The sequence below is a fragment of the Amblyraja radiata genome, chromosome 30 (genome assembly GCF_010909765.2).
Source record: "Amblyraja radiata isolate CabotCenter1 chromosome 30, sAmbRad1.1.pri, whole genome shotgun sequence".
NCBI classification, from domain to species: Eukaryota; Metazoa; Chordata; class Chondrichthyes; order Rajiformes; family Rajidae; genus Amblyraja; species Amblyraja radiata.
Genome location: NC_045985.1, coordinates 14,102,505 through 14,129,723, shown reverse-complemented (window position 1 = coordinate 14,129,723; position 27,219 = coordinate 14,102,505). Strand labels below are relative to the sequence as shown.

General features: G+C 50.2%; 2 protein-coding genes across 11 annotated transcripts in view; both read left to right on the top strand.

Moving 5' to 3' along the window:
• LOC116990128 (zinc-binding protein A33-like) overlaps positions 1-27,219 on the top strand; it is a 1,164,093-nt gene that overhangs the window by 971,383 nt on the left and 165,491 nt on the right. The gene's annotated exons all lie outside the window — the stretch shown is intronic.
• The window catches only part of ppp1r18 (protein phosphatase 1 regulatory subunit 18), a 38,535-nt gene continuing 16,656 nt past the window's right edge, over positions 5,341-27,219 (top strand). The window contains exons 1-3 of one of the 8 annotated variants that reach the window (XM_033047669.1): positions 5,389-8,082; positions 8,320-8,349; positions 8,668-9,303. In XM_033047669.1, the coding sequence (XP_032903560.1) occupies positions 6,712-8,082; positions 8,320-8,349; positions 8,668-9,303 (2,037 nt within the window). In that variant the 5' untranslated portion in view covers positions 5,389-6,711. Of the gene's footprint in view, positions 9,304-20,460; positions 20,657-27,219 lie in introns of those variants that run through there. The other 7 variants (XM_033047662.1, XM_033047666.1, XM_033047664.1 and 4 more) reach the window with 7 other exon arrangements.

The window sequence follows — 27,219 nt, the reverse complement described above, 5'->3', positions numbered from 1 at the left end:
ATACGAAGAAAGACTGGATAGACTCGGTTTGTACTCGCTAGAATTTAGAAGATTGAGGGGGGATCTTATAGAAACTTACAAAACTCTTAAGGGGTTGGACAGGCTAGATGCAGGAAGATTGTTCCTGATGTTGGGGAAGTCCAGAACAAGGGGTCACAGTTTAAGGATAAGGGTGAAATCTTTTAGGACCGAGATGAGGAAAACATTTTTTACACAGAGAGTGGCCAATCTGTGGAATTCTCTGCCACAGAAGGTAGTTGAGGCCACAGTTCATTGGCTATATTTAAGAGGGAGTTAGATGTGGCCCTTGTGGCTAAAGGGATCAGGGGGTATGGAGAGAAGGCAGGTACAGGATACTGAGTTGGATGATCAGCCATGATCATATTGAATGGCGTTGCAGGCTCGAAGGGCCGAATGGCCTACTCCTGCACCTATATTCTATGTTTCTATGTTTCTATATGTTTCTATAAGATATTCCCCTCATCCTTCTAAACTCCAGTGAATACAAGCCAAGTCTTTTCAATCTTTCCTCATATGACAGTCCCGCCATCCCAGGGATCAATCTCGTGAACCTACGCTGCACTGCCTCAATCACAAGGATGTCCTTCCTCAAATTAGGAGACCAAAACTGTACACAATTTACATTTGGTTTCGTTGACAGTGGAGGAGGCCCAGGACATAGTTGGTATGGGAGTGGGGAGTTAAAGTGTTTGGCGGTAAAATGGAGAGAAGGCAGTCAGAGGGACTAGTGCCACAATTACTGGTGTAATGCAGTATTGTGGGAGCAGAGGGAGCACTTTGTCCATCAATGCAGCCTATGTTAAAACATGTCAAGGGTGCCGACACAAAACGTCACCTAGCTATGTTCTCCATCTATACTGAGTTACTCCAGCACTTTTTTTTGGTAAACCAGCATCTGCAGTTCCTCCGTGTTAAAACCGCTTGTGTAGCTCACAACCCAATGATCTTTCGCCTTTAGAGACACAGCATGGAAACAGGTATTTGACGAGCCGACCCATAGGCTTGCACTATCCTACACTATCCTGGGAACGGGACGTTTTGGAAGGAGTCTGAAGGAGACTGAAGTAGAAGAATCTGAAGAGGGTTCCATTTTCTCCAGAGATGCTGCCTGACCTGCCGAGTTACTCCAGCACTTTGTGTCTGCTTATCGGTATAAACCAGCATCTGCAGTTCCTTTCCACACAATTAACCTACAAACCTGCACCTCGTTGGAGAGTGTGTGAGGAGCACCCGGGTAAATCCATGGGGAGAACATAGAAGACTCCGTGCAGTCAGCACCTGGATCGAACCCGGGTCTCTGGCGCTGTTAGGCAGCAACTCTACCGCTGCCCACTGTACACCGAATTCTCTCATTTTAGGTAGAATTAAGTGGGTACCCCCAAAGGACACGTAGGGAGGTGATAGTTTGCTACCCTTGTGTCTGCAATTACCTCACTTTAACTCTCTGCTTCATTTCCGCTGCTTGCACATCGCTCTCCGAACCGGCTCCTTTCTCACCGAAACAAATGCTGCAGCTCTTGCAGCATTTCACATTTCCTGCGTGTGACATTTTTCTTCTCGAACTTCCCCTTTGTCGAGGGGGATGATTTCAGAGTTGTGGCTTTGCTCTCTGCTCCCTCCGACGAACATGCGCCAGCAGTTTTGTTTCAACAAAACTTACAAAAGTCTTAAGGGGTTGGACAGGCTAGATGCAGGAAGATTGTTCCCGATGTTGGGGAAGTCCAGAACTAAGGGTCACACAGTTTAAGGATAAGAGGACCGAGATGAGAAAATCATTGTTTACACAGAGAGTGGTGAATCTGTGGAATTCTCTGCCACAGAAGGTAGTTGAGGCCAGTTCATTGGTTAGATTTAAGAGGGAGTTAGATGTGGCCCTTGTTGCTAAAGGGATCAGGGGGTATGGAGAGAAGGCAGGTACAGGATACTGAGTTGGATGATCAGCCATGATCATATTGAATGGCGGTGCAGGCTCGAAGGGCCGAATGGCCTACTCCTGCACCTATTTTCTATGTTTCTATGTAACATAGCACACAGAACTGTCCAGCACAGGAATAGGCCCTTCGGCCCCACAATGTTTGTGTCGAACATGATGCCAAGTTAAACTGATCTCATCTGCCTGTATACGATCCATCACTAGTTTAGTTTATTGTTACATGTACTAGGATAAAGTGAAAAGCTTTGACTCTATGACAATTTAGTTGTGGGGGTTTCATTTAAAGTATTAGCCAGACAATGTCCGTGCCGAACACAGTGCCGTTATATTCATCTCTCCCTCCACTTGATCCATATCCCTTCACTGCCTGCATATTCATGTGCCTGTCTGAAAGCCGATTCGACAGCACTGTCTTATCTGTTACCACCATCTCCTCCGCCAGTGCATTCCAGGCACCCGCTAATCTCTGTGGAAAAAAAATTGCACTTTAAACATTAAGGTCCTTTCAACATTTCCCTCTGACTTAAACATGTCCTCCAGTCTTTAGACTTCAGAGAGACAGGGCGGAAACAGGCCCTTTGACCGAACTAGTCCACGGCGACCAGCAATCACCCTGGTACGCTAACACGATCCTACACACTGGGGACTATTTACAAAAGCCACAAACCTGGACGTCTTTGGAGCGTGGGGGAAATCGGAGCTCCCGGAGAAACTGCACACATGTTCATGGGGAGAACGTACAAACTCCGTACAGACAGCACCCATAGTCAGAATGGAACCCGGGTCACTCTCTACTGCTGCGCCACTGTGTTGCCTAATCTTTGATATTTCCATCCTAGAAAATGGTTCTGACTATGTACTATGCCTCTCATAATTTTATATACTTCCATACAGTCCCCCCTCAACCTCAGACATTCCAGTCGAAACAATCCAAGCTGCAGGAAGCATTTTATATTTCTGCTTCAGAAAGTAGATGCTACAAACTAAGGCTTGGGCAGCTCAATTGATTAATGGAGTGTAGCAAGGAAGGATTCTTCCTTTATGGAACATGGTTAGGCACCATGTTATAGGAAAGTTGTCAAGCTGGAAAGGGTGCAGTTGATTTACGAGGATGTTGCCAGACCTCATGAATCTGAGATTTAGGGAGAGACTTGGTCAGGCTACTCGTTGGAGCACAGGAGGATGAGGGGGTAATCTTGCAGAGTGTATAAAATCATGAGAGGAAAAGACAGAGTAGACGTACAAAGCCTCTTGCCCAGAGTAGGGGAATCGAGAACCAGAGGACATACTGTTTAAGGTGAAGTGGGAAAGATTTATAAGGAACCTGAGAGGTAACTTTTTCACACAAAGAGTGGTGGGTGTATGGAATGAGCTGCTGGAGGAGGTAGTTGAGGCAGGTACTATTGCAGCACTTAAGAAACATTTGAACAGGTACTTGGATAGGACAGGTTTAAACATAGAAACATAGAAAATAGGTGCAGGAGGAGGCCATTCGGCCCTTTGAGCCAGCACCGCCATTCATTGTGATCATGGCTGATCGTCCCCTATCAATAACCCATGCCTGCCTTCTCCCCATATCTCTTGACTCCACTAACCCCTAGAGCTCTATCTAACTCTCTCTTAAATCCATCCAGTGATTTGGCCTCCACTGCCCTCTGTGGCGGGGAATTCCACAAATTCACAACTCTCTGGGTGAAAAAGTTTTTTCTCACCTCAGTCTTAAATGACCTCCCCTTTATTCTAAGACTGTGTGGCCCCTGGTTCTGGACTCGCCCAACATTGGGAAACATTTTTCCTGCATCTAGCTTGTCCAGTCCTTTTATAATTTTATAAGTTTCCATAAGATTCCCCCCTCATCCTTCTAAACTCCAGTGAATACAAGCCTAGTCTTTTCAATCTTTCCTCATATGACAGTCCCGCCATCCCAGGGATCAATCTCGTGAACCTACGCTGCACTGCCTCAATCACAAGGATGTCCTTCCTCAAATTAGGAGACCAAAACTGTACACAATACTCCAGATGTGGTCTCACCAGAGCCCTATACAACTGCAGAAGAACCTCTTTACTCCGAGAAACATAGAGGGATTTAAGCCAAACGCAGGCATGTGGGACTAGTGTAGATGGGACATGTTGGTCTGTTTGGGTCACTGCATGACTCTGTGAGGAGAACCATTGAACCAAGGCTCTCTTCCATTTTGGGGTAGCTCCGATGGATCCCTCAGCACTGTTCAGAATGAGCTAACTGTGTGCCCCATAGTGCCTTGTGCATTATGGCCAGTCAACAGTCACCATGTTAAAATAGGTTTCCTGTTTGTTCGTTGCCAAGGGAAGTGTTTTGAGATTAAAATGGGTTTTACTGAGTTGCTGGTTTTTACAGGAGTTGAGGAGCTGTAAACTCAAACCAGGGGGAGAGTGCTTGAAGGAGAGAAAGACAGAAAGACAGAGACAGAGACAAAGAGAAACTCTCCCTCTCTCATTTCTCTCCCTGTCTCTGTTCTGTCCCCCTCCCCCCCCAAATGCTTACCACCTCCTTTGTATCTACCCTCTCCCTATCCCCCAGGCCCCTGTAACAATCTGCTTCCTGCACCACTCCACTATTCTCACATTCGTTTTCTAATCTACTCCCCAGAGCTCAACCCCCTCCTCTCTGTCTCAGCTAATCTCTTCCTCCCATTATTCTCCTCTGCTGCCTCCCTCGATTTCAGGCATCCCCTGTCTCTCTCTCTCTCTCTCTCTCTCTTTCTCTCTCTTTCTCTCTCCCACCCTCTCCCTCCCCCACCCCCCCCCCTCTTTCTCCCCTCCTCTCTCTGTCTCATCCCCTCTCTCCCTCCCCCCTCTCCCCCTCTCTCTCTCTCCCCCTCTCCCTCTCTCTGTGCCCCCTCCTCTCTCTTTCTCCCCCCTCTCTCCCTCCCCCCTCTCCCCCTCCCTCTCTCACCGCCTCTCTCGCCTATCTCTCTCTCCCCCTCACACTCTCTCCCCTCCCCCCCTCACCCCCCCTCTCTCTCTACTCCCCCCTCTCTCCCCTCCTTTCCTCGCCTCTCCCTCCTCTCTGTCTCATCCCCTCTCCCTCCCCCCTCTCCCCCTCTCCCTCTCTCTGTGCCCCCCCTCTCGCTTTCTCCCCCCTCTCTCCCCCTCCCTCTCTCACCGCCTCTCTCGCCTATCTCTCTCTCCCCCTCACACTCTCTCCCCTCCCTCCCTCACCCCCCTCTCTCTCTCCCCCCCTCTCTCCCTCCTTTCTCGCTCTCCCCTCCCTCTTTCTCCCTCTCCCCCCTCTCTCTCTCTCCCCCCCTCTCTCTCTCTCCCCCCCTCGCCCCCCCCCCTTCCCTCTCTCTGTCTCATCCCCTCACTCTCTCTGTATCCCCCCCCTCCCTCCCTCTACACACGCCGCTCTCCCCCCTCCCCACTGTTTCCCTGCGCTTTCCCTCTCTCCCGCTATAACAGTGGGCGGCGGCTCAGTTACTGACTGGAGCCGGGGAGTGTGGAGGTTCGGGGGAGCGAGTGACAAAGAGGGAGGAAGCATTGAGCACCCGGACTGCCCCAGCCCCAGCAAACCGGGCTAAACCCGGGCCACTCTCCCGAGGGTGTGGGGGGCTTCCCTCTGAGCCCCCTCCCTCCCTCCCTCCTCACACAGCCGGGAGACGTGAGCCGAGCCCAGCCAGCCAGCCCCTATTGTCTGGCGAGCAGAGCCGACCGGGCGGGACCAGAGGAGGCGAGGCAGCCTGTCCCGGGGCTGGCGAAGGGACAGAGAGGCAGATCCGAGCCGGGAACGCCTGAGACAGGAGAGTCCATTCATCCCGGGAGCCTCAGAGCGATTTATCCCGGGACAGGAGCGAATCCATCCCGGGAGACGGAGAGCGATTTAACCCGGGACTCATAGGACGACCCGTCACCGGACACACAGAGCGATTTATCCCGAAGCAGGAGCGAATCTATCCCGGGAGACGGAGAGCGGTTTATTCCGGGACAGGAGAGTCCATTCATCCCGGGAGCCAGAGAGCGATTTATCCCGGGACAGCAGTGAATCCATCCCGGGAGACGGAGAGCGATTTATCCCGGGACTCAGAGGACGATCCGCCTCCGGACACACAGAGCGATTTATCCCGAAGCAGGAGCGAATCTATCCGGGAGACTCAGGACGTTTCATCCAGGGACAGAGGATTAAATCCATCCCGGGACACACGGAGGGCGATTTATCCCGGGACGGACAAGAGAACCGAGCGGGGGACGGGAAGGCGAATTGAAAGCAGAGGGGAAGGAAGTGAGGTCTGAACATGCGGTGCCAGTCGGTAAGGTGGGAGGTATTAGGGTCTGGGCGCTAGGGTCAGGAGTTGAGGTCGTGGTAGAGGAACTAGGGTCTGGATGGAGCCCTTGGGTCTAGGATTGAGATGATGGTATAGAATTTGAGATCTGTATCTTGGGTTTAGCGTTCAGGTTATGATCTTGGAGATTGGGTCTGAATCTTGGGTCTAGGGTTGAGATGATGGTCCACAATTTGGGATCTGAATCTCGAGTTTAGCGTTGAGCTGACCCTCTTTGGAATCTTGGGTTTGGAGTTGAGGACCTGTTTCCACATCTAGGAGGAGGGGAGGGGGGACCGTCTCCACAGGTGATGCCAAGGGCGAAGATATTGTCCCTGAGCTTGTGAGTCCCCATTGACCTTAGGACCAGGAAGGCATCTTGGAGGAGGTAGTGGTGGTGGGAGTTATCTTGCCTTGGTACCTCTCCCCAGTGGGCAGGGGTGGTAGGACCCCCCAAACATGACGTCCCTCCCCGTCTGGAAAGCACAGCTGCTGGAGAGGAAGAGGAAGGATGAGGAAGAGGGCAAGAGGAAGGAGAAGGAGGAGGTGGAGAGACTGGCCAACATCCCGGGCTGGATGAAGGAGGTGATGGAGCGGAGGAGGAACAGGCTGGGCTCCCGTCCCTGGCACTCGGAGGGGCACCAGGCCGGCGGGGGGAGGTGCGAGCCTCGGAGGGCGGACAACCTGGAGCCTGAGGGGGCAGTGGTCCGGGAGACCATTGGCCCCGTCAAACGCAACCCCTTTGTGCGTCAGGAGAAGCAGAGGAGGGGCCCCGGGTCGGGGGAGGGTCAGAGGTCACGGCCGGAGGTCAGCGAAAGCATGGGGGTGAGGACCATCCGGGCTGAGGGGGTCACCATCCGGGAGGGTCTGGAAATCCGTCGCCCGCCTCCAGCTGGACCCTCGAGGCAGCCCACCCCAGAGGCGGCTCTGACCAGGAGCGTTGAGGACCTCAGTTCCTGGGGGATGGGGGAGGACGAGAGAGATGGCAAAGGGGAAGAGGAAGGGGAGGTCAGGAGGGGAAGGGTCAGGCGGCTCCTCAGCCGCTTCGGACAGAGGAGGGGGTTCGTGGCCCGGTCCCACAGCACCGAGAACGTCCCCCGCCGACCCCCCTCCCGTCCCAAGGTCCCGGGCAGCACCCCCCGGCCCCCTTCCCCTCCCCGGGCGGGCAACGAAGGTGGGACCCTCCTCCTGCTGGGAAATAACAGGGCACCTGCCCATGCCCGCCCACCTCTGCCCAGAGACCCCGAGATTCCCCGGCCCCTCTCCCCGCCCAGGGTGGGTAAGAAAGGTGGGGCACTCCCCATACTGGAAGATCCCAGGGCGCCCATCCGTGCCAACCCTCCTTTGCCCAGAGACCCCGAAACACCCCTGCCGCCCTCTTCACCCCAGGTGGGCAGCGAAGGTCAGACACACCCTGCATTAGAAGATACCAGGGTGCCCGTCCGTGCCAACCCACCTCTGCCCAGGGACCCCAAAACGCTGCGGCCCCTCTCCCCACCCTGGGTGGGCCACGAAAATGGGCTGCTCCCCACACTGGGAGATACCAGGGTGCCCGTCCGTACCCACCCTCCTTTGCCAAGAGACGTTGAAACTCCCCTGGGTAACGACGGTGAGACGCTCCCCACACTGGAAGACACCAGGGTGCCCGTCCTTGCCAACCCTTCTTTGCCCAGAGAGCCTGAGACTGCCCGGCCCCTCTCCCCACCCCAGGTGGGTAACAAAGGCAGGACCCTCTCCCCACTGGGAGACGCCAGGGTGCCCGCCCAAGCCCACCCCCTTTTGCCCAGAGATCAGGAGGCTCCCCGGGCCATCCCGCCACCCTGGGTGGACAACGAAGGCGGGGCTATTCCCAAACTGGGAGATCCCAACGTGCCCGCCCTTGCCAACCCTCCTCTGCCCAGAGACGGCAAAACTCCCCTGCTGCCCTCCTCACCCTGGGTGGGTAACGAAGATGAGACACTCCCCACACTGGAAGATACCAGGGTGCCCGTCCTTGCCAATCCTCCTTTGCCCAGAGAGCCTGAGACTGGCCGACCCCTCTCCCCACCCCAGGTGGGTAACGAAGGTGGGACTCTTCCCAAACTGGGAGATCCCAGGGTACCCATCCTTGCCAACCCTCCTTTGCCCAGAGATCAGGAGGCTCCTCGGCCCCTCTCCCCACCTCAGGTGGGTAACGAAGGCAGGACCCTCTCCCCACTGGGAGATGCCAGGGTGCCCGCCCTTTTGGCCAGGACCATCTCGCCACCCTGGGTAGACAACGAAGGCGGGAATCTACCCAAACTGGGAGATGTCAAGGTGCCCGCCCATGCCCATGCCCACCCTGCTTTGCCCAGAGACCCCGAGGCTGCCCGGCCCCTCTCCCCACCTCAGGTGGGTCACGAAGGCGGGACGCTACCCAAACTGGGAGCTGCCAAGGCGCCTGCCCATGCCCACCTTCCTTTGCCCAGAGACCAGGAGACTCCCCGTGCCCTCTCCCCCTCCCCACCCCAGGACGGGGGTCCCAGGAGGTGGCCCCGGGCAATGGCTGGGGAGGGCGAGCAGGGGGCGAGGGCTGAAGGGCCAGGGTGCGAGCACGGATCTCTCCCCGGGCCCGGCAGCCTCTGGCGACCGCAGGCTGAGGGCGACGCCTCCGCTTCTCCTTCCCCTTCCCCTTCCGAGCCGCCGCCCCCTCCTTGCAGCCGGGCTCCCCTCGCCGCTCCTCACGCTGCCGGCCATGAGCCCCGGGACCGGGAGAGGGAGAGAGCCGGGGGTGAGGAGTTAGACCCCTCCAGGGGTCTGGACCCTAGCATGAACAGGCTCCACCGCGGGGCCGCGTCGCCCCCACAACGCAAGGCGGGCAGGACCATCACCATCAACCCTCGCAGGGCGGCGGAGAACGGGCTGGCAGCCGCCCCTCTGCTGACCCAGCCTCCGCCCACCACCACCGCCGCCGCCGCCGCCATCACCCCCGGCAAGAAGAGGTACCCAACGGCCGAGCAGATCCTGGTGATCGGGGGATACCTGAGCCTGAGGAGATCGTGTCTGGTGAAGACCGGGAGCAGCCGGAGGAAGGTGAGGAGAGTCGCGCGTTCAAGTGGGACAGGGGCGTAATAGAACCTCCACTAATAGCAAAGCACTTTGGCCAACGAGAGTTGTTTTGGTCTCCTAATCTGAGGAAAGACATTCTTGCCATAGAGGGAGTACAGAGAAGGTTCACCAGACTGATTCCTGGGATAACAGCATCGCAGTAGAGTTGCTGTCTTACAGCGCCAGAGACCCGGGTTCAATCCCAACAACGGGTGCTGTTAGTATGGAGTTTGTACGTTCTTCCACCTGGGTGTCATGGTACACCAGTCATTGAAAGTAGGCATGCAGGTGCAGCAGGCAGTGAAGGAAGCGAATGGTATGTTAGCATTCAAAGCTAAAGGATTTGTGTATAGGAGCAGGGAGGTTCTACTGCAGTTGTACAGGGTCTTGGTGAGACCACACCTGGAGTATTGCGTACAGTTTTGGTCTCCTAATCTGAGGAAAGACATTCTTGCCATAGAGGATTTGTGTATAGGAGCAGGGAGGTTCTACTGCAGGTGTACAGGATCTTGGTGAGACCACACCTGGAGTATTGCGTACAGTTTTGGTCTCCTAATCTGAGGAAAGACATTCTTGCCATAGAGGGAGTGCAGAGAAGGTTCACCAGACTGATTCCTGGGATGTCAGGACTTTCATATGAAGAAAGACTGGATAGACTCGGCTTATACGCGCTAGAATTTAGAAGATTGAGGAGGGATCTTAAAGAAACTTACAACATTCTTAAGGGGTTGGACAGGCTAGATGCAGGAAGATTGTTCCCAATGTTGGGGAAGTCCAGAACAAGGGGTCACAGTTTAAGGATAAGGGGGATATCTTTTAGGACCGAGATGAGAAAAACATTTTTCACACAGAGAGTGGTGAATCTGTGGAATTCTCTGCCACAGAAGGTAGTTGAGGCCAGTTCATTGGCTATATTTAAGAGGGAGTTAGATGTGGCCCGTGTGGCTAAAGGGATCAGGGGGTATGGAGAGAAGGCAGGGATGGGACACTGAGTTGGATGATCAGCCATGATCATATTGAATGGCGGTGCAGGCTCGAAGGGTCGAATGGCCTACTCCTGCACCTAGTGTCTATGTTTCTATGTTTCTAAAATGTGCTATAGAAATAAAAATGACTTGACGCGTGTCTAGTGTCGGTCCGGGGGTGACATGTCCGAATATTGGTATCTTGGTATCAGCGTTGGTATATAACCCTGTCCCACTTAGGAAACCTGAACGGAAACCTCTGGAGACTTTGCGCCCCACCCAAGGTTTCCGTTCAGTTCCCGGAGGTTTTTGTCAGTCTCCCTACCTGCAACCTCCGGCAACCACCTGCAACCTCCGGCAACCACCTGCAACCTCCGGGAACCGCACGGAAACCTCGGGTGGGGCGCAAAGTCTCCAGAGGCTTACATTCAGGTTTCCTAAGTGGGACAGGGGAATGGTATTGGTTTTGTTCCTGATATTAGTGTGGGTGTTGGTGTAGGTCTGGGTATCGGTATCGTCCTTGATATTGATATCGGTCTAGGTGTTGGCATTGGCACCAGTCTATGTGTTGGTGACATTATCGGTATTGGTCTTGGTATTGGAATCGTAGTTGGTATCGCTGTTGATATCAGTATCGGTATAGACAACAGACAGTAGGTGCAGGAGTAGGCCTTTCGGCCATTCAATGTGATCATGGCTGATCATCCCCAATCAGTTCCCCGTTCCTGCCTTCTCCCCCATATCCCCTGACTCTGCTGTCTTTAAGAGCCCTATCTAGCTCTCTCTTGAAAGCATCCAGAGAACCTGCCTCCACCGCCATCTGAGGCAGAGAATTCCACAGACTCACAACTCTCTGTGAGAAAAAGTGTTTCCTCGTCACCGGTCTAAATGGCGAAATACCCCTTATTCTTAAACTGTGTGGCCCCTGGTTCTGGACTCCCCCAACATCGGGAACATGTTTCCTGCCTCTAGCGTGTCCAAACCCTTAACAATCTTATATGTTTCAATTGGTGCTGGTATTAGAAAAATAAGATAGGTGCAGGAGTAGGCCAGTCAGCCCTTCGAGCCAGCACCACCATTCAATATGATCATGGCTGATCATCTAAAATCAGTACCCCATTCCTGCTTTTCCCCATATCCCTTGATTCCTTTAGCCTTTAAGTTGGTATTGGTGTGGATATTGGCATTGCTATCGGTCACTGCATTGCTATCGGTCTCGGTATTGGTGTCGGAATTGGTCCTGGTATCATTGGTTTCAGTTTCAATGTTGGTATCCATATCAATATTGGTGTCCATATCAACATTGGTATTGGTATTGGTATAGCCATTGGTATCAGTATTGGAGGGAGACACAAAATGCTGGAGTAACTCAGCAGGACAGGCATCATCTCTGGAGAGAAGGAACGGGTGACGTTTTGGGTCGAGACTTTCTTCAGACATTTCGGGTGGTGATCCTTCTCCAGTCTGAAGAAGCAAGGATGTCACTCAGCGGGACAGGCGGCTTCTCTGGGGAGAAGGAATGGGTGATGTTTCGTGTCGAGACCCTTCTACAGACTGAAGAAGGATCTCGGCCCGAAACGTCGACATAGGAATTCAGAAGACTGAGGGGGGCATCTTATAGAAACTTACAAAATTCTTAAGGGGTTGGACAGGCTAGATGCAGGAAGATTGTTCCCGATGTTGGGGAAGTCCAGAGCTAGGGGTCACAGTTTAAGGATAAGAGGGAAGTCTTTTAGGACCGAGATGAGAAAATCATTTTTTACACAGAGAGTGGTGAATCTGTGGAATTCTCTGCCACAGAAGGTAGTTGAGGCCACAGTTCATTGGCTATATTTAAGAGGGAGTTAGATGTGGCCGGTACACAAAAATGCTGGAGAAACTCAGCGGGTGCAGCAGCATCTATGGAGCGAAGGAAATAGGTGACGTTTCGGGCCGAAACCCTTCCTCAGACTGAGGAGATGTGGCCCTTGTGGCTAAAGAGATCAGGGGGTATGGAGAGAAGGCAGGGATGGGATACTGAGTTGGATGATCAGCCATGATCGAAGGGCCGAATGGCCTACTCCTGCACCTATTTCCTATGTTTCTATGTTTCTATGTCACCCATTCCTTCTCTCCGGAGATGCTGCCTGTCCTGCTGAGTTACTCCAGCATTTTGTGTGTACCTTGGATTTAAACCAGCATCTGCAGTTCTTTCCTACACAGTATCAGTATAGGTGTTGGTATCGGTATAGGTGTAGGCATCGGTATTGGTATTTGGATGGATTGGTTGGTATTTGTAACAATACCAGTGTTAGCATTGGTATTTGTTTTGGTATCACTGTAGTTATTGGGCTTTGGGGATTGTTGTTATTGGTATCATTGTACGATTTGCTGGTAGCGATACTGCTGTCGGTACAGGCAACAAAAGCCAAGGTCAGTGACCAGTTGGACTATTAAACACACTATTACTGGAAGTGGCTGAAACAAACAGCCTGGGTGCATTCAGAAGGAAACAAGATGAGTAATGTTATATTTAGCCACAAGGAACTAAAGATGCTGGTTTGTAAAAGAAAGACACAAGGTACTGGAGTAGCTCAGCGGGTCACACATTCAGCAGTTGACTCGCTGAATTGCTTCAGTGCTTTGAGTATTCGTTTATTATTGCCTTGTGTACAAAATACAGTGAAAATACTTGTCCGTGTGCTAAAGATAGACATAAAATGCTGCCATAATTCAGAGGGTCAGGCAGCATCCCTGCAGAAACATAGAAACATAGAAAATAGGGGCAGGAGTAGGCCATTCGGCCCTTCGAGCCTGCACCGCCATTCGATATGATCATGGCTGATCATCCAACTCAGTATCCTGTACCTGCCTTCTCTCCATACCCCCTGATCCCTTTAGCCACAAGGGCCACATCTAACTCCCTCTTAAATATAGCCAATGAACTGGCCTCAACCACCTTCTGTGGCAGAGAATTCCAGAGATTCCAGAAAACGTTTTCCTCATCTCGGTCCTAAAAGATTTCCCCCTTATCCTTAAACTGTGACCCCTTGTTCTGGACTTCCCCAACATCGGGAACAATGTTCCTGCATCTAGCCTGTCCAACCCCTTAAGAATTTTGTAAGTTTCTATAAGATCCCCCCTCAATCTTCTAAATTCTAGCGAGTACAAACCGAGTCTATCCAGTCTTTCTTCATATGAAAGTCCTGACATCCCAGGAATCAGTCTGGTGAACCTTCTCTGTACTCCCTCTATGGCAAGACTGTCCTTCCTCAGATTAGGAGACCAAAACTGTACGCAATACTCCAGGTGTGGTCTCACCAAGACCCTGTACAACTGCAGTAGAACCTCGCTGCTCCTATACTCAAATCCTTTTGCTATGAAAGAAGATGGGTGACGTTTCGGGTCGGGACTCTTCTTCCAAAGACCAGAAGTCTGACCCGCTGAGTTATTCCAGCATTTTGTGTCTCTCTTTGGTTGCAACCAGCATCTGCAGTTCCTTGTTTCTGCTTTTGCCTGTATGGTCAAATCGTACCAATATGGAGTACAAAATTGCCACACGCAAGCACAGCAGGGAGCGCAAAGAGAAAAATACCAGTGCAGAATATCGAGTGACAGTGTTAATGCAACAGCAAGTAAAGCATGGTGTAGGTAGATGGACGTGAGATCGTTAGGTCAGGGCTCGATGAGCCAAAAGGGTAATTCTGCCCCTTGATATTGGTATCAATATACAGATTAGACTATGGTCGAGTGGTAACATTTCACTCAGTGTTGGCACGGTGTGGGTAGTTTATCGGTATGGGCGGTGAAGTGGCAGTCCTGGGTTTGACCTGTTCACGGGATACAAGCTGCCCCAGGTCTGGGCCCATGGTCAGACAAGTAGTCGAACTAAAAGGGAGGAAGACGGAGCAAGAACCACCTGCAAAAATAAACGATCATCGATAGCCAGCTGAGGCCAAAGCGACCCAAGCATCTGTTAATGTGTGATGTGTGTCTGGTGTATGTGAAGCAGTCAGATTCTGGCCTGTCTCAGCTTGAAACCCATTTATCTGAAGTGATTGAGACCCAGAGTGTAACTGTGTGTGTGTGCATGCACATGCACGTGTGTGAGTGTGTGTTTCTGAAGGAGTGAAGGAGTGTCTTTTGAAGGTGTGTACTTGGGAATCACACCACATTTGTGTGTGTGTGTGTGTGTGTGTGTGTACAAGTGTTTTGTGTGTGCTCATGTGTGCCTGCTTGCTTTGTCTGTTTGTGTATGTGTGCGTTTTGCATGTGTGTGTGTTTTGTGTGTTTTATGTACATCTGTGTGTTGAGTGAGCCATGTATTTTGTGCGTTTTGCATGCGTGTGTGTTTTGTACGGTGCACGCCTCTGTTGTGTCAGCCGTGTGTTTTGTGTGTGTTTATGTGTACTCGTGTTCTGTGTGCCATTTTGCCAAGACTGCATGTATTTTGTACGTGGGCACACAAAAATGCTGGAGAAACTCAGCGGGTGCAGCAGCCTCTATGGAGCGAAGGGAATAGGCAACGTTTTGGGCTGAAACCTTTCTTCAGACTGATGGGGGGCGGTATTTTATACGTATTTTGTGCGCAGACGTGTGCATTGTGTGCACATGTGCTTTGTGTTTTGCGTGGTTTGCATGTATGCTTGGTTTGCATCGGCTTGTACTCGCTAGAATTTAGAAGATTGAGGGGGGATCTTATAGAAACTTACAAAATTCTTAAGGGGCTGGACAGGCTAGATGCAGGAAGATTGTTCCCGATGTTGGGGAAGTCCAGAACTAGGGGTCACACAGTTTAAGGATAAGGGGGAAATCTTTTAGGACCGAGATGAGGAAAACATTTTTCACAGAGAGAGTGGTGAATCTCTGGAATTCTCTGCCACAGAAGGTAGTTGAGGCCACAGTTCATTGGCTATATTTAAGAGGGAGTTAGATGTGGCCCTTGTGGCTAAAGGGATCAGGGGGTATGGAGAGAAGGCAGGTACAGGATACTGAGTTGGATGATCAGCCATGATCATATTGAATGGCTGTGCAGGCTCGAAGGGCCGAATGGCCTACTCCTGCACCTATTGTCTATGTTTCTATGTATGTGTGTAATATGTGTGTATTTTGCATGTGCACATACACGACTGTCTTTCCCTTCAGTCTGTGAATTCACTTGTGCTCCCTGTTGCTGTAAGGTTGAGGAGAATTAACAGCTACACGTCCAGCAATGGCTATAGAAATGATTTGCACTAATTAGCCACACAGCTACCTAAGGTTGAGAAAGTTACCACACAGTGGGTTTAAGGGGTTTCGGCCCAAAACGTCGCCTATTTCCTTCGCTCCATAGATGCTGCTGCACCCGCTGAGTTTCTCCAGCATTTTTGTCCACCTTCGATCTTCCAGCATCTGCACAGTTCCTTCTTGAACACAGAGTGGGTTTATTCTGGTGCTTCCCTCTCCCACCCACCCCTCCCGCAGTATCTCCCACAGCCCCCCAACCACAATCCCAGCCACTCGCTCCCGACAATCCCTGTCATGCCAGCAGCAGCTGCCAGCTCGCAGCCCCCTCTGCAATCGGATAGCTATGCAGCGCATTCCTCGGCACAGCTCCACGAGTTGTGGATCCTTCGGCTCCACTTAAAGACGCATCGGTGGAGGCATCCTCCCTGTCTCAGCCACAGGGCCCACCGTTACCCACCGTCACACACACACCGGTCACCACCGAGCGAAAGAGAGGTGCAGCCAACGTTTAAGCTGCAACGTGCAACTTCTGGCAGCCAGATTTCCATCTGCAGACAGCAGGCTGTCCCGGTGACAAAGGGTCTCCACTTTTACACACGCCCATCAACCAATTTGTCCAGAAATGGGGGAAAAACACGTAGAAATCACGCCACAAGGGGTAACCAAACTTCCACGGTGTTGTAAGGGGAAAGCATCGCAAGACTGATAGAAAGAAAAAATACCAGGGGGAGGGAGAGAGAGAGGGAGGGAGAGGGAAAGGGAGGGAGAGGGAAAGAGAGGGAGAGAGATGGAGAGAGAGGGGAGAGAGAGATAGAGAGAGAGGGGGGGTGGAGAGAGAGAGAGAGAGAGAGAGAGAGGAGAGGGGGAGAGGCGGGGAGAGGAGGAGAGAGAGAGGGAGAGAGAGAGAGAGAGAGAGAGAGAGAGAGAGAGAGAGAGAGAGAGAGAGAGAGAGGAAAATGCCCCATCTAAGCTCGTCATTATCTTGCATTTCATCTACATTTGTCTAAACCTTTACTATACATTTAACTGTTGATATTACTTTTAAATGTTGAAAGAAGGAACTGCACATACTGCTTTACAACAACAAAAAGATACACTGAGTGCTGGAGTATCTCAGAGGGTTGGGCAACAGCCCTGGAGGACATGGATAGGTGACTCTGTGGGTCTGAAGAAAGGTCCTGACCCTAAACGTCACCTTCTGCATGTTCACCACAGATGCTGCCTGACCCACTGAGTTACTCCAGCGCTTTTAAATATTGTTATGGTTACTGCCTCAACCACTTCCTCTGGCAGCTCATTCAACACACCCACTACCGTCTGTGTGAAATAGAAATCACCCCTCGGGTCCCTATTAAACCTTACCCCTCTCACCTAAACCCTAATGCCCTCTGGTTCTTGATTCCCATACTCTGTGGGGGGGAAAAGGCTGTGTGCATGAGCTCTATCTAAGTCCCTTAAATAGATGTACTCGTTTTGTACATCTCTGTAATAGACCAGATTAAACGTTGTCAGTAGCAGTCGGTAAAATGGTGGCAAAGATGCTGTTTCCTCTTTGTGCTGATGGGGAGGTTATTGGTTTGTGGCAGAGATGCTGTAATGGGCCTGTCCCACTTACGCGACTTTTATGGCGACTGTCGGCACCCGTCAAAGGTCGTTGCAGCTCGCCGAAAATCTTCAACATGTTGAAAACCCAGCGGCGACCAGAAAGATGCTACGACTCTTTGGGCGACTGAGGAGACGACTCACGGCCATACAGGCGACACCCCGGCAACATGTCGCGTGGTGAAGCCTGTATGGTCGTGAGTAGTCGCCCAAAGAGTCGTACCTTGTAGTACCCAGTCGCCACTGGATTGTCAACACTTTCGGCGACCTACAACGACCTATGACGTGTGCCGGCAGTTGCCGAAAGAGTCACATAAGTGGGACAGGTCCACTAGTCATAGAGTGATACAGCGTGGAAACAGACCCCTCGGCCCAACCTGCCCACGCCGACCAACATGTCCCAGCTACACTAGTCCCACCTGCCCGTGTTTGGTCCATATCCCTCCAAACCTGTCCTATCCATGTACTTGAAGGTACACAAAATTGCTGGAGAAACTCAGCGGGTGCAGCAGCATCTATGGAGCGAAGGAAATAGGCGACGTTTCGGGCCGAAACCCTTCTTCAGCACTATCCATGTACTTGTCTGATTGTTTCTTAAACGTTGTGATAGTCCCAGCCTCAACTACCTCCTCTGGCAGTTTGTTCCGTGCCACCCTTTGTGTGAAAAAGTGACCCCACAGATTCCTATTAAATCTTTTCCTCTTCAACTTAAACAAAGGTCCCTTGGTCCTCTTCACCTATGGGTAAGATACCCTGTGCATCTACCTGATCTATTCCTCTCATGATTTTATACACCTCTATAAAATCACCACTCATCCCCCACCTGCACTCCAAGGAATAGGAATAGAGCCTCAGCCTACTCAACTTGTCCCTATAGATCAGACTCTCTAGTCCTGGCAACATCATCCAATAAATCTTCTCTGTTCCCTTTCCAACTTGATAACAATATCTTTCCTATAACATTTGTAGCAGTTGTATAGGGCTCTGGTGAGACCACATCTGGAGTATTGTGTACAGTTTTGGTCTCCTAATTTGAGGAAGGACATCCTTGTGATTGAGGCAGTGCAGCGTAGGTTCACGAGATTGATCCCTGGGATGGCAGGACTGTCATATGAGGAAAGATTGAAAGGACCAGGCTTGTATTCACTGGAGTTTAGAAGGATGAGGGGAGATCTTACAGAAATATATAAAATTATAAAAGGCCTGGACAAGCTAGATGCAGGAAAAATGTTCCCAATATTGGGCGAGTCCAGAACCAGGGGCCACAGTCTTAGAATAAAGGGGAGGTTATTTAAGACTGAGGTGAGAAAAAACTTTTTCACCCAGAGAGTTGTGAATTTATGGAATTCCCTGCCACAGAGGGCAGTGGAGGCCAAGTCACTGGATGGGTTTAAGAGAGAGTTAGATAGAGCTCTAGGGGCTAGTGGAGTCAAGGGATATGGGGAGAAGGCAGGCACGGGTTATTGATTGGGGACGATCAGCCATGATCACAATGAATGGCGGTGCTGGCTCGAAGGGCCGAATGGCCTCCTCCTGCACCTGTTTTCTATGTTTCTATGGTGCCCTGAACTGAACACTCTGAAGACTCTAAATGCAGCCTCATCAACGTCTTACACAACTGCAACATGACCTTCTAACGTCTATGCTCAATACTCCAATGAAAAGGCTAATGAAAGCCTTTTTGACTACCCTACCTACCTGTTACTCCACCTTCAAGGAACCACGCACCTGCACTCCTAGATGTTTAGGGGTTATCATAGAACCATAGAAAATAGGTGCAGGAGTAGGCCATTCGGCCCTTCGAGCCTGCACCGCCATTCAATATGATCATGGCTGATCATCCAACTCAGTAACCTGTACCTGCCTTCTCTCCATACCCCAAGATCCCTTTAGCCACAAGGGCCACATCTAACTCCCTCTTATATATAGCCAATGAACTGGCCTCAACTACCTTCTGTGGCAGAGAGGTCCAGAGATTCACCACTCTCTGTGTGAAAAATGCTTTTCTCATCTCGGTCCCAAAGGATTTCCCCCTTATCCTTAAACTGTGACCCCTTGTCCTGGACTTCCCCAACATCGGGAACAATCTTCCTGCATCTAGCCTGTCCATCCCCTTAAGAATTTTGTAAGTTTCTATAAGATCCCCCCTCAATCTCCTAAATTCCAGCGTGTACAAGCCAAGTCTATCCAGTCTTTCTTCATATGGAAGTCCTGACATCCCAGGAATCAGTCTGGTGAACCTTCTCTGTACTCCCTCTATGGCAAGAATGTCTTTCCTCAGATTAGGAGACCAAAACTGTACGCAATACTCCAGGTGTGGTCTCACCAAGACCCTGTACAACTGCAGTAGAACCTCCCTGCTCCTATACTCAAATCCTTTTGCTATGAATGCTAACATACCATTTGCTTTCTTCACTGCCTGCTGCACCTGCGTGCCTACTTTCAATGACTGGTGTACCATGACACCCAGGTCTCGTTGCATCTCCCCTTTTCCTAATCGGCCACCATTTAGATAATATTATTAGATTAGTTGTGAAAGCTTAATATCAGAGTCTTGCATGTTCACGAGAAAATTTGAAGGCATCTTTTCACACAGCCTGCCGTTGGAAATTGGAGGCCATCCCCCAAAGTCCACAGATGAGCGAGTAAGAGTCAGAAAGTCCTGATGCAGCTTCATGTGACTTTGGTCAGGCCGCATTTGGAGCATTGCATGCAGTTCTGGTTGCCCCATTACAGGAAGGATGTGGAGGCTTTAGAAACAGTGCAAAAGAGGTTTAGCAGAACATCTGAAGTCACCTATTTCTCCAGAGTTGCTGTCTGCCCCTCTGGGTTAAAGGGTTAGGGGGATGCGGGCCAAACGCGGGCAGGCGGGACTAGTGTGGTTAGGGTACCTTGGTTGGCATTGGCAAGTTGGGGAAAAAGGGCATGTTTCCATGTTGTATGATGCAGACTATTAAGCCCCTGTCCCACTTAGGAAACCTGAACCTAAACCCCTGGAGACTTTGTGCCCCACCTAAGGTTTCCGTGCGGTTCCCGGAGGTTGCAGGTGGTTGCCGGAGGTTGCAGGTAGTGGAAGCAGGAAGCAGAGACTGACAAAAACCTCCGGGAACCGCACGGAAACCTTGGGTGGGGCGCAAAGTCTCCAGGGGTTTCCGTTCAGGTTTCCTAAGTGGGACAGGGTCATTACTTTAGCTCTTTGTGTATAAACATTCATCTATCTCAACCTCAAATGTACTCTGAGATGATCATCTGCTTCCTATGGCTGAATTCCAACAACTTGCGAAAATTAATTAAAAAAATTCTTCATCTTCGTACATGGCTGACCCCTTATCCTGGCATCATGACCCCGAGTCTGAATTCCCAGTCTAAGGGAACAGCGTCTCGGTATCTACGATCGCGGTCCCTCGAAGAATCTTGCAAAACCTCACGAGGTCATTTGTCAGTCTTCCAAACTCAAGCGAGTCTGTCCAATCTCACAAAGTGTCCATCATGGAAAACTCCGTCATGCCAGGCATCAGTCTAATAAATCTAAACCGCACTGACTCCAAATCAAATGGGTACACAGACCTAAACTGTACAGATATCTGTTTGTCAGCTATAAAAATCTGGATGCAACATAACTTCCTCAAACTCAACAGCGATAAAACAGAATTCCTCCTCATAGGCTCCAAATCCACACTCAGCAAAATCAATAACCCCACTCTCACCATCGACGGCACCACTGTCTCCCCATCTCCCCAGGCCCGCAACCTTGGCGTGATCTTTGATTCCACCCTCTCCCTTGAGCCTCACATCCGCCATGTCATTAAAACCTCCTTCTTTCACCTCCGCAACATCGCCAAACTCAGACCCTCTCTCACACCTCCCGCTGCTGAAAGACTCATCCATGCCTTCATCTCCTCCCGACTGGACTACTGCAACTCACTTCTCCTTGGCATCAGCTCCACCTACATCAACCGACTCCAACTGGTCCAGAACACAGCCGCCCGACTCATCACCCACACCAAATCCTGGCAACACATCACTCCAGTCCTCAAACAACTTCACTGGCTTCCCATCTCCCACCGGATCACCTACAAAATCCTGGCCCTCACCTACAAAGCCCTCCACCATCTGCACCCCCCCCCCCATATCTCACTGACCTCCTCTCCCCCTACCAACCCTCACGGTCCCTCAGATCCACATCAGCCGGTCTCCTCTCCATCCACAAGTCCAACCTCCGCAGTTTTGGGGACAGAGCCTTCTCCAGGGCAGCTCCCAGGCTCTGGAACTCCCTCCCCCAACTGATCCACAATTCCATGTCCCTCACCATCTTCCAGTCCCGCCTCAAGACCCATCTGTTCACCTCTGCCTATCCTTGGCCCCACGTCCCCCTCCCTTTTTATCTGTGCTTGAATTGCCTCATATTGTGTTTTGAATTGAATTCTGTCTTTAATTTGTGTACTAGTCATGTCTCTACTATTTATTTCATTCCGCTTACATGTTTTTACTCTATTTGCTAAATTTTTGTAAGGTGTTCTTGAGACTCTTGAAAGGCGCCCATAAATAAAATGTATTATTATTATTATTATTATTATAGATATTGTCCCACCAAAGTCTTGTAGAACGTAGAACAGTAGAAGATGGGAACAGACTCTTTAGCCCACAAGTAAAAGCTAGCTTCTTTCAGCTTCGGATCATAGCTAAAATAAAACAATTCCTCCAGTTTGATGACCTGGAAAAGATCATCCACACATTCATCTCCTCCCGCCTAGATTACTGCAACTCCCTTTACACTGGCATCAGCCAATCTTCCCTGTCCCGCCTGCAACTGGTCCAAAACGCCGCAGTGTGCGAGACTCCTGACGGGCACCCGAAAAAGGTACCACATCACCCCGATCCTGGCCTCTCTCCACTGCCTCCCTGTGCGGTTCCGTATAAACTTCAAAATACTCCTCCATGTCTACAAAGCCCTCAATGGGCTTGCCCCCACCTACATAAAAAGTCTTCTCACCCACCACTCCACCTCCAGGTCCCTCAGATCGGCCAACTTGGGGTTGCTGAATATCCCACGGTCTAGGCATAAGCTCAGGGGCGACCGTGCCTTTGCGGTTGTAGCCCCTAGACTGTGGAACAGCATCCCCCTTCCCATCAGAACTGCCCCCTCCATCGACTCTTTTAAGTCAACACTAAAGACTTATCTATACTCCCAAGCCTTTTCTGACGTCCTCTGAGTGAGGGCTACATGTATATATGTATGTAGTTTGTTTTGTTGTGCTATTCTTATAACAAATGTAAAGCACTTTGGCCAACGAGAGTTGTTTTTTAAATGTGCTATAGAAATAAATGTGACTTGATGGACTTGACAATATCCATGCCAAAAATGATGCCAAGTTAAACTAACTTCCTATGCCTGCTCATGCTCCATATCTATTCCCAGCATATACCTTGTGTCTATCTAAAAGCCTCTTAAACGCCACCATCGCATCTGCCTCCACCACCACCCCTGGCAATGCGTTCCAGACCCCCACCACTCTCCGTGTAAACAATCAATCTTGCCCAGCACATCTCCTAAAAAAATGTCCCCCTTTCACATTAACGTTATGCCTTCTTGTTATCTAGTCTTTAACATTTTTCCATTCTGGGAAAAAGATTCTGACTGTCTACCCTATCTCTGCCCCTCATAGTTTTATAAACTTCTATCAGGTCCGGCCTCAGCCTCCGACGCTCCAGAGAAAACAATCCATGTTTGCCCATCCTCCAGAAACAAGGAACTGCAGATGCTGTTTTACAAAATAAATTGCAAAGTGCTGGACCAGTTGGAGTCAGTTGATGTAGGTGGAGCTGATGCAAAACTCAGCAGCTCAGGCGGCATCTCTGGAGAATATCTCCTTTTTCCGAATTCCCTCTGATCCAACCTGGGATGGCAGGACTTTCATATGAAGAAAGACTGGATAGACCCGGCTTGTACTCGCTGGAATTCAGAAGATTGAGGGGGGTTCTTATAGAAACTTCCAAAATTCTTAAGGGGTTGGACAGGCTAGATGCAGGAAGATTATTCCCGATGTTGGGGAAGTCCAGAACTAGGGGTCACTGTTTAAGGATAAGAGGGAAGTCTTTTAGGACCGAGATGAGAAAATCATTTTTTACACAGAGAGTGGTGAATCTGTGGAATTCTCTGCCACAGAACGTAGTTGAGGCCACAGTTCATTGGCTATATTTAAGAGAGAGTTAGATGTGGCCCTTGTGGCTAAAGGGATCAGGGGGTATGGAGAGAAGGCAGGGATGGGATACTGAGTTGGATGATCAGCCATGATCATATCGAATGGTGGTGCAGGCTCGAAGGGCCGAATGGCCTACTCCTGCACCTATTTTCTATGTTTCTATGTTTCTATCCAGGCAGCATACTGACACATCTCCGCTGCACCCTCTCCGAAGCCTCCATATCCTTCCTGTAATGGGGAGACCAGAACTACACGTGATGCTTCAAATGCGACCTAACCAAAGTCCTATAAAGCTGCATCATGCCTTCCTGACTCTCACACTTGTGAGGTTTACGAGAATTATCCCAGGGATGATTAGATTAACATATATAACCATATAACCATATAAAAATTACAGCACGGAAACAGGCCATCTCGGCCCTTCTAGTCCGTGCCGAACACTTATTCTCCCCTAGTCCCATATACCTGCGCTCAGACCATAACCCTCCATTCCTTTCCCGTCCATATAACTATCCAATTTATTTTTAAATGATAAAATCGAACCTGCCTCCACCACTTCCACTGGAAGCCCATTCCACACAGTTTCCACTCTCTGAGTAAAGAAGTTCCCCCTCATGTTACCCCTAAACTTCTGTCCCTTAATTCTCAAGTCATGTCCTCTTGTTTGAATCTTCCCTACTCTCAATGGAAAAAGCTTATCCACGTCAACTCTGTCTATCCCTCTCATCATTTTAAAGACCTCTATCAAGTCCCCCCCTTAACCTTCGGCGCTCCAATGATGAGCGTTTGTAGGTTGATTGGTCTGGCGTGAATGGAAGAATTGTCCGTGGTGTGTGTCGGGTTGTGTTAGTGTGCGGGGATCGCCGTTAGGCGGGGACTCGGTTGGCCGAAGTGCCTGTTTCCGCACTGTACCACTAAACTAAACTGGGCTTTTGACGTGTTTTTGCTGCATGTCGACACTGCCACTGTTCTGAGCTTTACACAGGTTTTGTTCCCCACTCGAGATCTGCGGTTTGCAAACAACTTATTCTAAAAGGGTGCGTGTGTTTTGTGGCAGGAAGTAAAGCTATAATTTGCATTAATGTTGGGATTTTCTGACCACGAGCCTTCTCAAAATGCTTGACGGCCGATGGGGAGCGTTATTGAAGAGGAAGCAACACAGTAGGCAATCAGCTAGCACTTAGCAACACAATTGGCTTGTGATATGGTGGTTTAGTTTAGAGATATAGCGCCGAAACAGGCTCCTCGGCCCACCGAGTCCACACCGACCAGCGATCCCTGCACTATAGGAGCAGGGAGGTTCCACTGCAGTTGTACAGGGTCTTGCTGAGACCACACCTGGAGTATTGCGTACAGTTTTGGTCTCCTAATCTGAGGAAAGACATTCTTGCCATAGAGGGAGTACAGAGAAGGTTCACCAGACTGATTCCTGGGATGTCAGGACTTTCATATGAAGAAAGACTGGATAGACTCGGCTTGTACTCGCTAGAATTTAGAAGATTGAGGGGGGATCTTATAGAAACTTACAAAATTCTTAAGGGGTTGAACAGGCTAGATGCAGGAAGATTGTTCCCGATGTTGGGGAAGTCCAGAACAAGGGGTCACGGTTTAAGGATAAGGGGGAAATCTTTTAGGACCGAGATGAGGAAAACATTTTTCATACAGAGAGTGGTGAATCTGTGGAATTCTCTGCCACAGAAGGTAGTTGAGGCCAGTTCATTGGCTATATTTAAGAGGGAGTTAGATGTGGCTAAGGGGATCAGGGGGTATGGAGAGAAGGCAGGTACGGGATACTGAGTTGGATGATCAGCCATGATCATATTGAATGGCGGTGCAGGCTAGAAGGGCCGAATGGCCTATTCCTGCACCTAATTTCTATGATTCTATGTAACACTATAGTACACCTACTAAGGACAATTTTGCATTTATACCAAGCCACTTAACCCACAAACCTGTCCGTCTTTGGAGTGTGGGAGGAAACCAAAGATCTCAGAGAAAACCCAGGCAGTCACGGGGAGAACGCACAAACTCCGTACAGATAGCTCCCGTAGTCAGGATCGAACCCGGGTCTCCGGCACTCTAAGGCAGCAACTCTACCGCTGCGCCACCGTGCTGCCTGGTTGAAAGGTTAATATTAGCCTGGACGTTGGGGAGGAGGAGGATTGTTTTAGCTGGAGCGTGGAGGCTGAGGGGTGAGAGGCATAGACAGGGTAGACAGTCAAAACCTTTTTTCCCCAGGATGGAGATATCAAAGACCAGCCAGAGCGCATAGTTTTCAGGTCAGAGGGGCATAGTTTAAAGTAGGTGTGTATGGCAAGTTTTTTTACAGAGGGTGATAGATGCCTGGAATTCCTTGCTGAGGTTGGTGGTGGAGGCAGATGCAATGGTGGTGTTTAAGAGTCTTTTAGCTAGAGGTGGTATCATGCAGGGAATGGAGGGCCATGGATTATGTTTCATCAGTTATCTATCGTATGCAACACACACATTGTGCGCTGACGGGCCTGTTTCGGTACGGTTTTTCAACCCGAAACGTCACCTATCCATGTTCTCCAGAGATGCTGCCTGACCCGCTGAGTTACTCCAGCACTTTGTGTCCTTTCGGGTGCTGTCTGTGTGGAGTTTGCGTATTCTTCCCGTGAACACATGGGTTTTCGACGGTTCCCCCCCCCCCCATCCCAAATTAAAAATGATCATTATTTAATCGTTGTAAACATTAGCAACACAGTGGTGCTGGTTTCTGACGGGCACGGTAACTGACCTCTGACCTCCATGCAGCTGGCAAGCTCCTCTTTGGTCTCTAGAGACATGCGGGTTTGTAGGTTCATTGTCCTCTCTAGATTTCCCCTCCCCCCCAGTGTGTAGGGAGTCTATAAGAAATGGGATAACATAGAACTAGAGTGAATGGGTCAGCCCGGACTCGGTGGGCCGAAGGGACTGTTTGCATGCTTTATCCCGAAACCCATTCCCACTAGTTCTATGTTCTCCTTTCAGATCCACTCCCTGCACAGCAGCAGTGGCCACATCTGAAAGATGGAACTGGAAGTGTGCGTGGAAAGGGAAATTCCTTTGGAAATAAACACGATATTTTATCACTTCCTCAAGGGTTAAAGCCAGTCCCGAGAGGAATGGCTCTCAGTGTGTTTATTGACATTTAAAACAATGATTGGGGGGGAAAAAAAAATCTGGATTTCTTTCAGCAAAATATAAACTGAATTGAACGGCAACAAATTTAGTTTAGTTTAGAGATACAGCGCGGAAACAGGCCCATCCGCCCAGCGAGTCTGCACCGACCAGCGATCCCCGTACATTACGGAGGGCTGGCATAACAGCATAGCAGTAGAGTTGCTGTCTTACAGCGCCAGAGACCTGGGTTCGATCCCAACTATGGGTGCTGTCTGTATGGATTTTGTACGTTCTTCCACCTGGGTGTCATGGTACACCAGTCATTGAAAGTAGGCACGCAGGTGCAGCAGGCAGTGAAGAGAGCGAATGGTATGTTAGCATTCATAGCTAAAGGATTTGAGTATAGGAGCAGGGAGGTTCTACTGCAGTTGTACAGGGTCTTGGTGAGACCACACCTGGAGTATTGCGTACAGTTTTGGTCTCCTAATCTGAGGAAGGACATTCTTGCCATAGAGGGAGTACAGAGAAGGTTCACCAGACTGATTCCTGGGATGTCAGGACTTTCATATGAAGAAAGACTGGATAGACTCGGCTCGTACTCACTAGAATTTAGAAGATTGAGGGGGGATCTTACAGAAACTTACAAAATTCTTAAGGGGTTGGACAGGCTAGATGCAGGAAGATTGTTCCCGATGTTGGGGAAGTCCAGAACAAGGGGTCACACAGTTTAAGGATAAAGGGGAAATCTTTTAGGACCGAGATGAGAAAAACATTTTTTACACAGAGAATGGTGAATCTGTGGA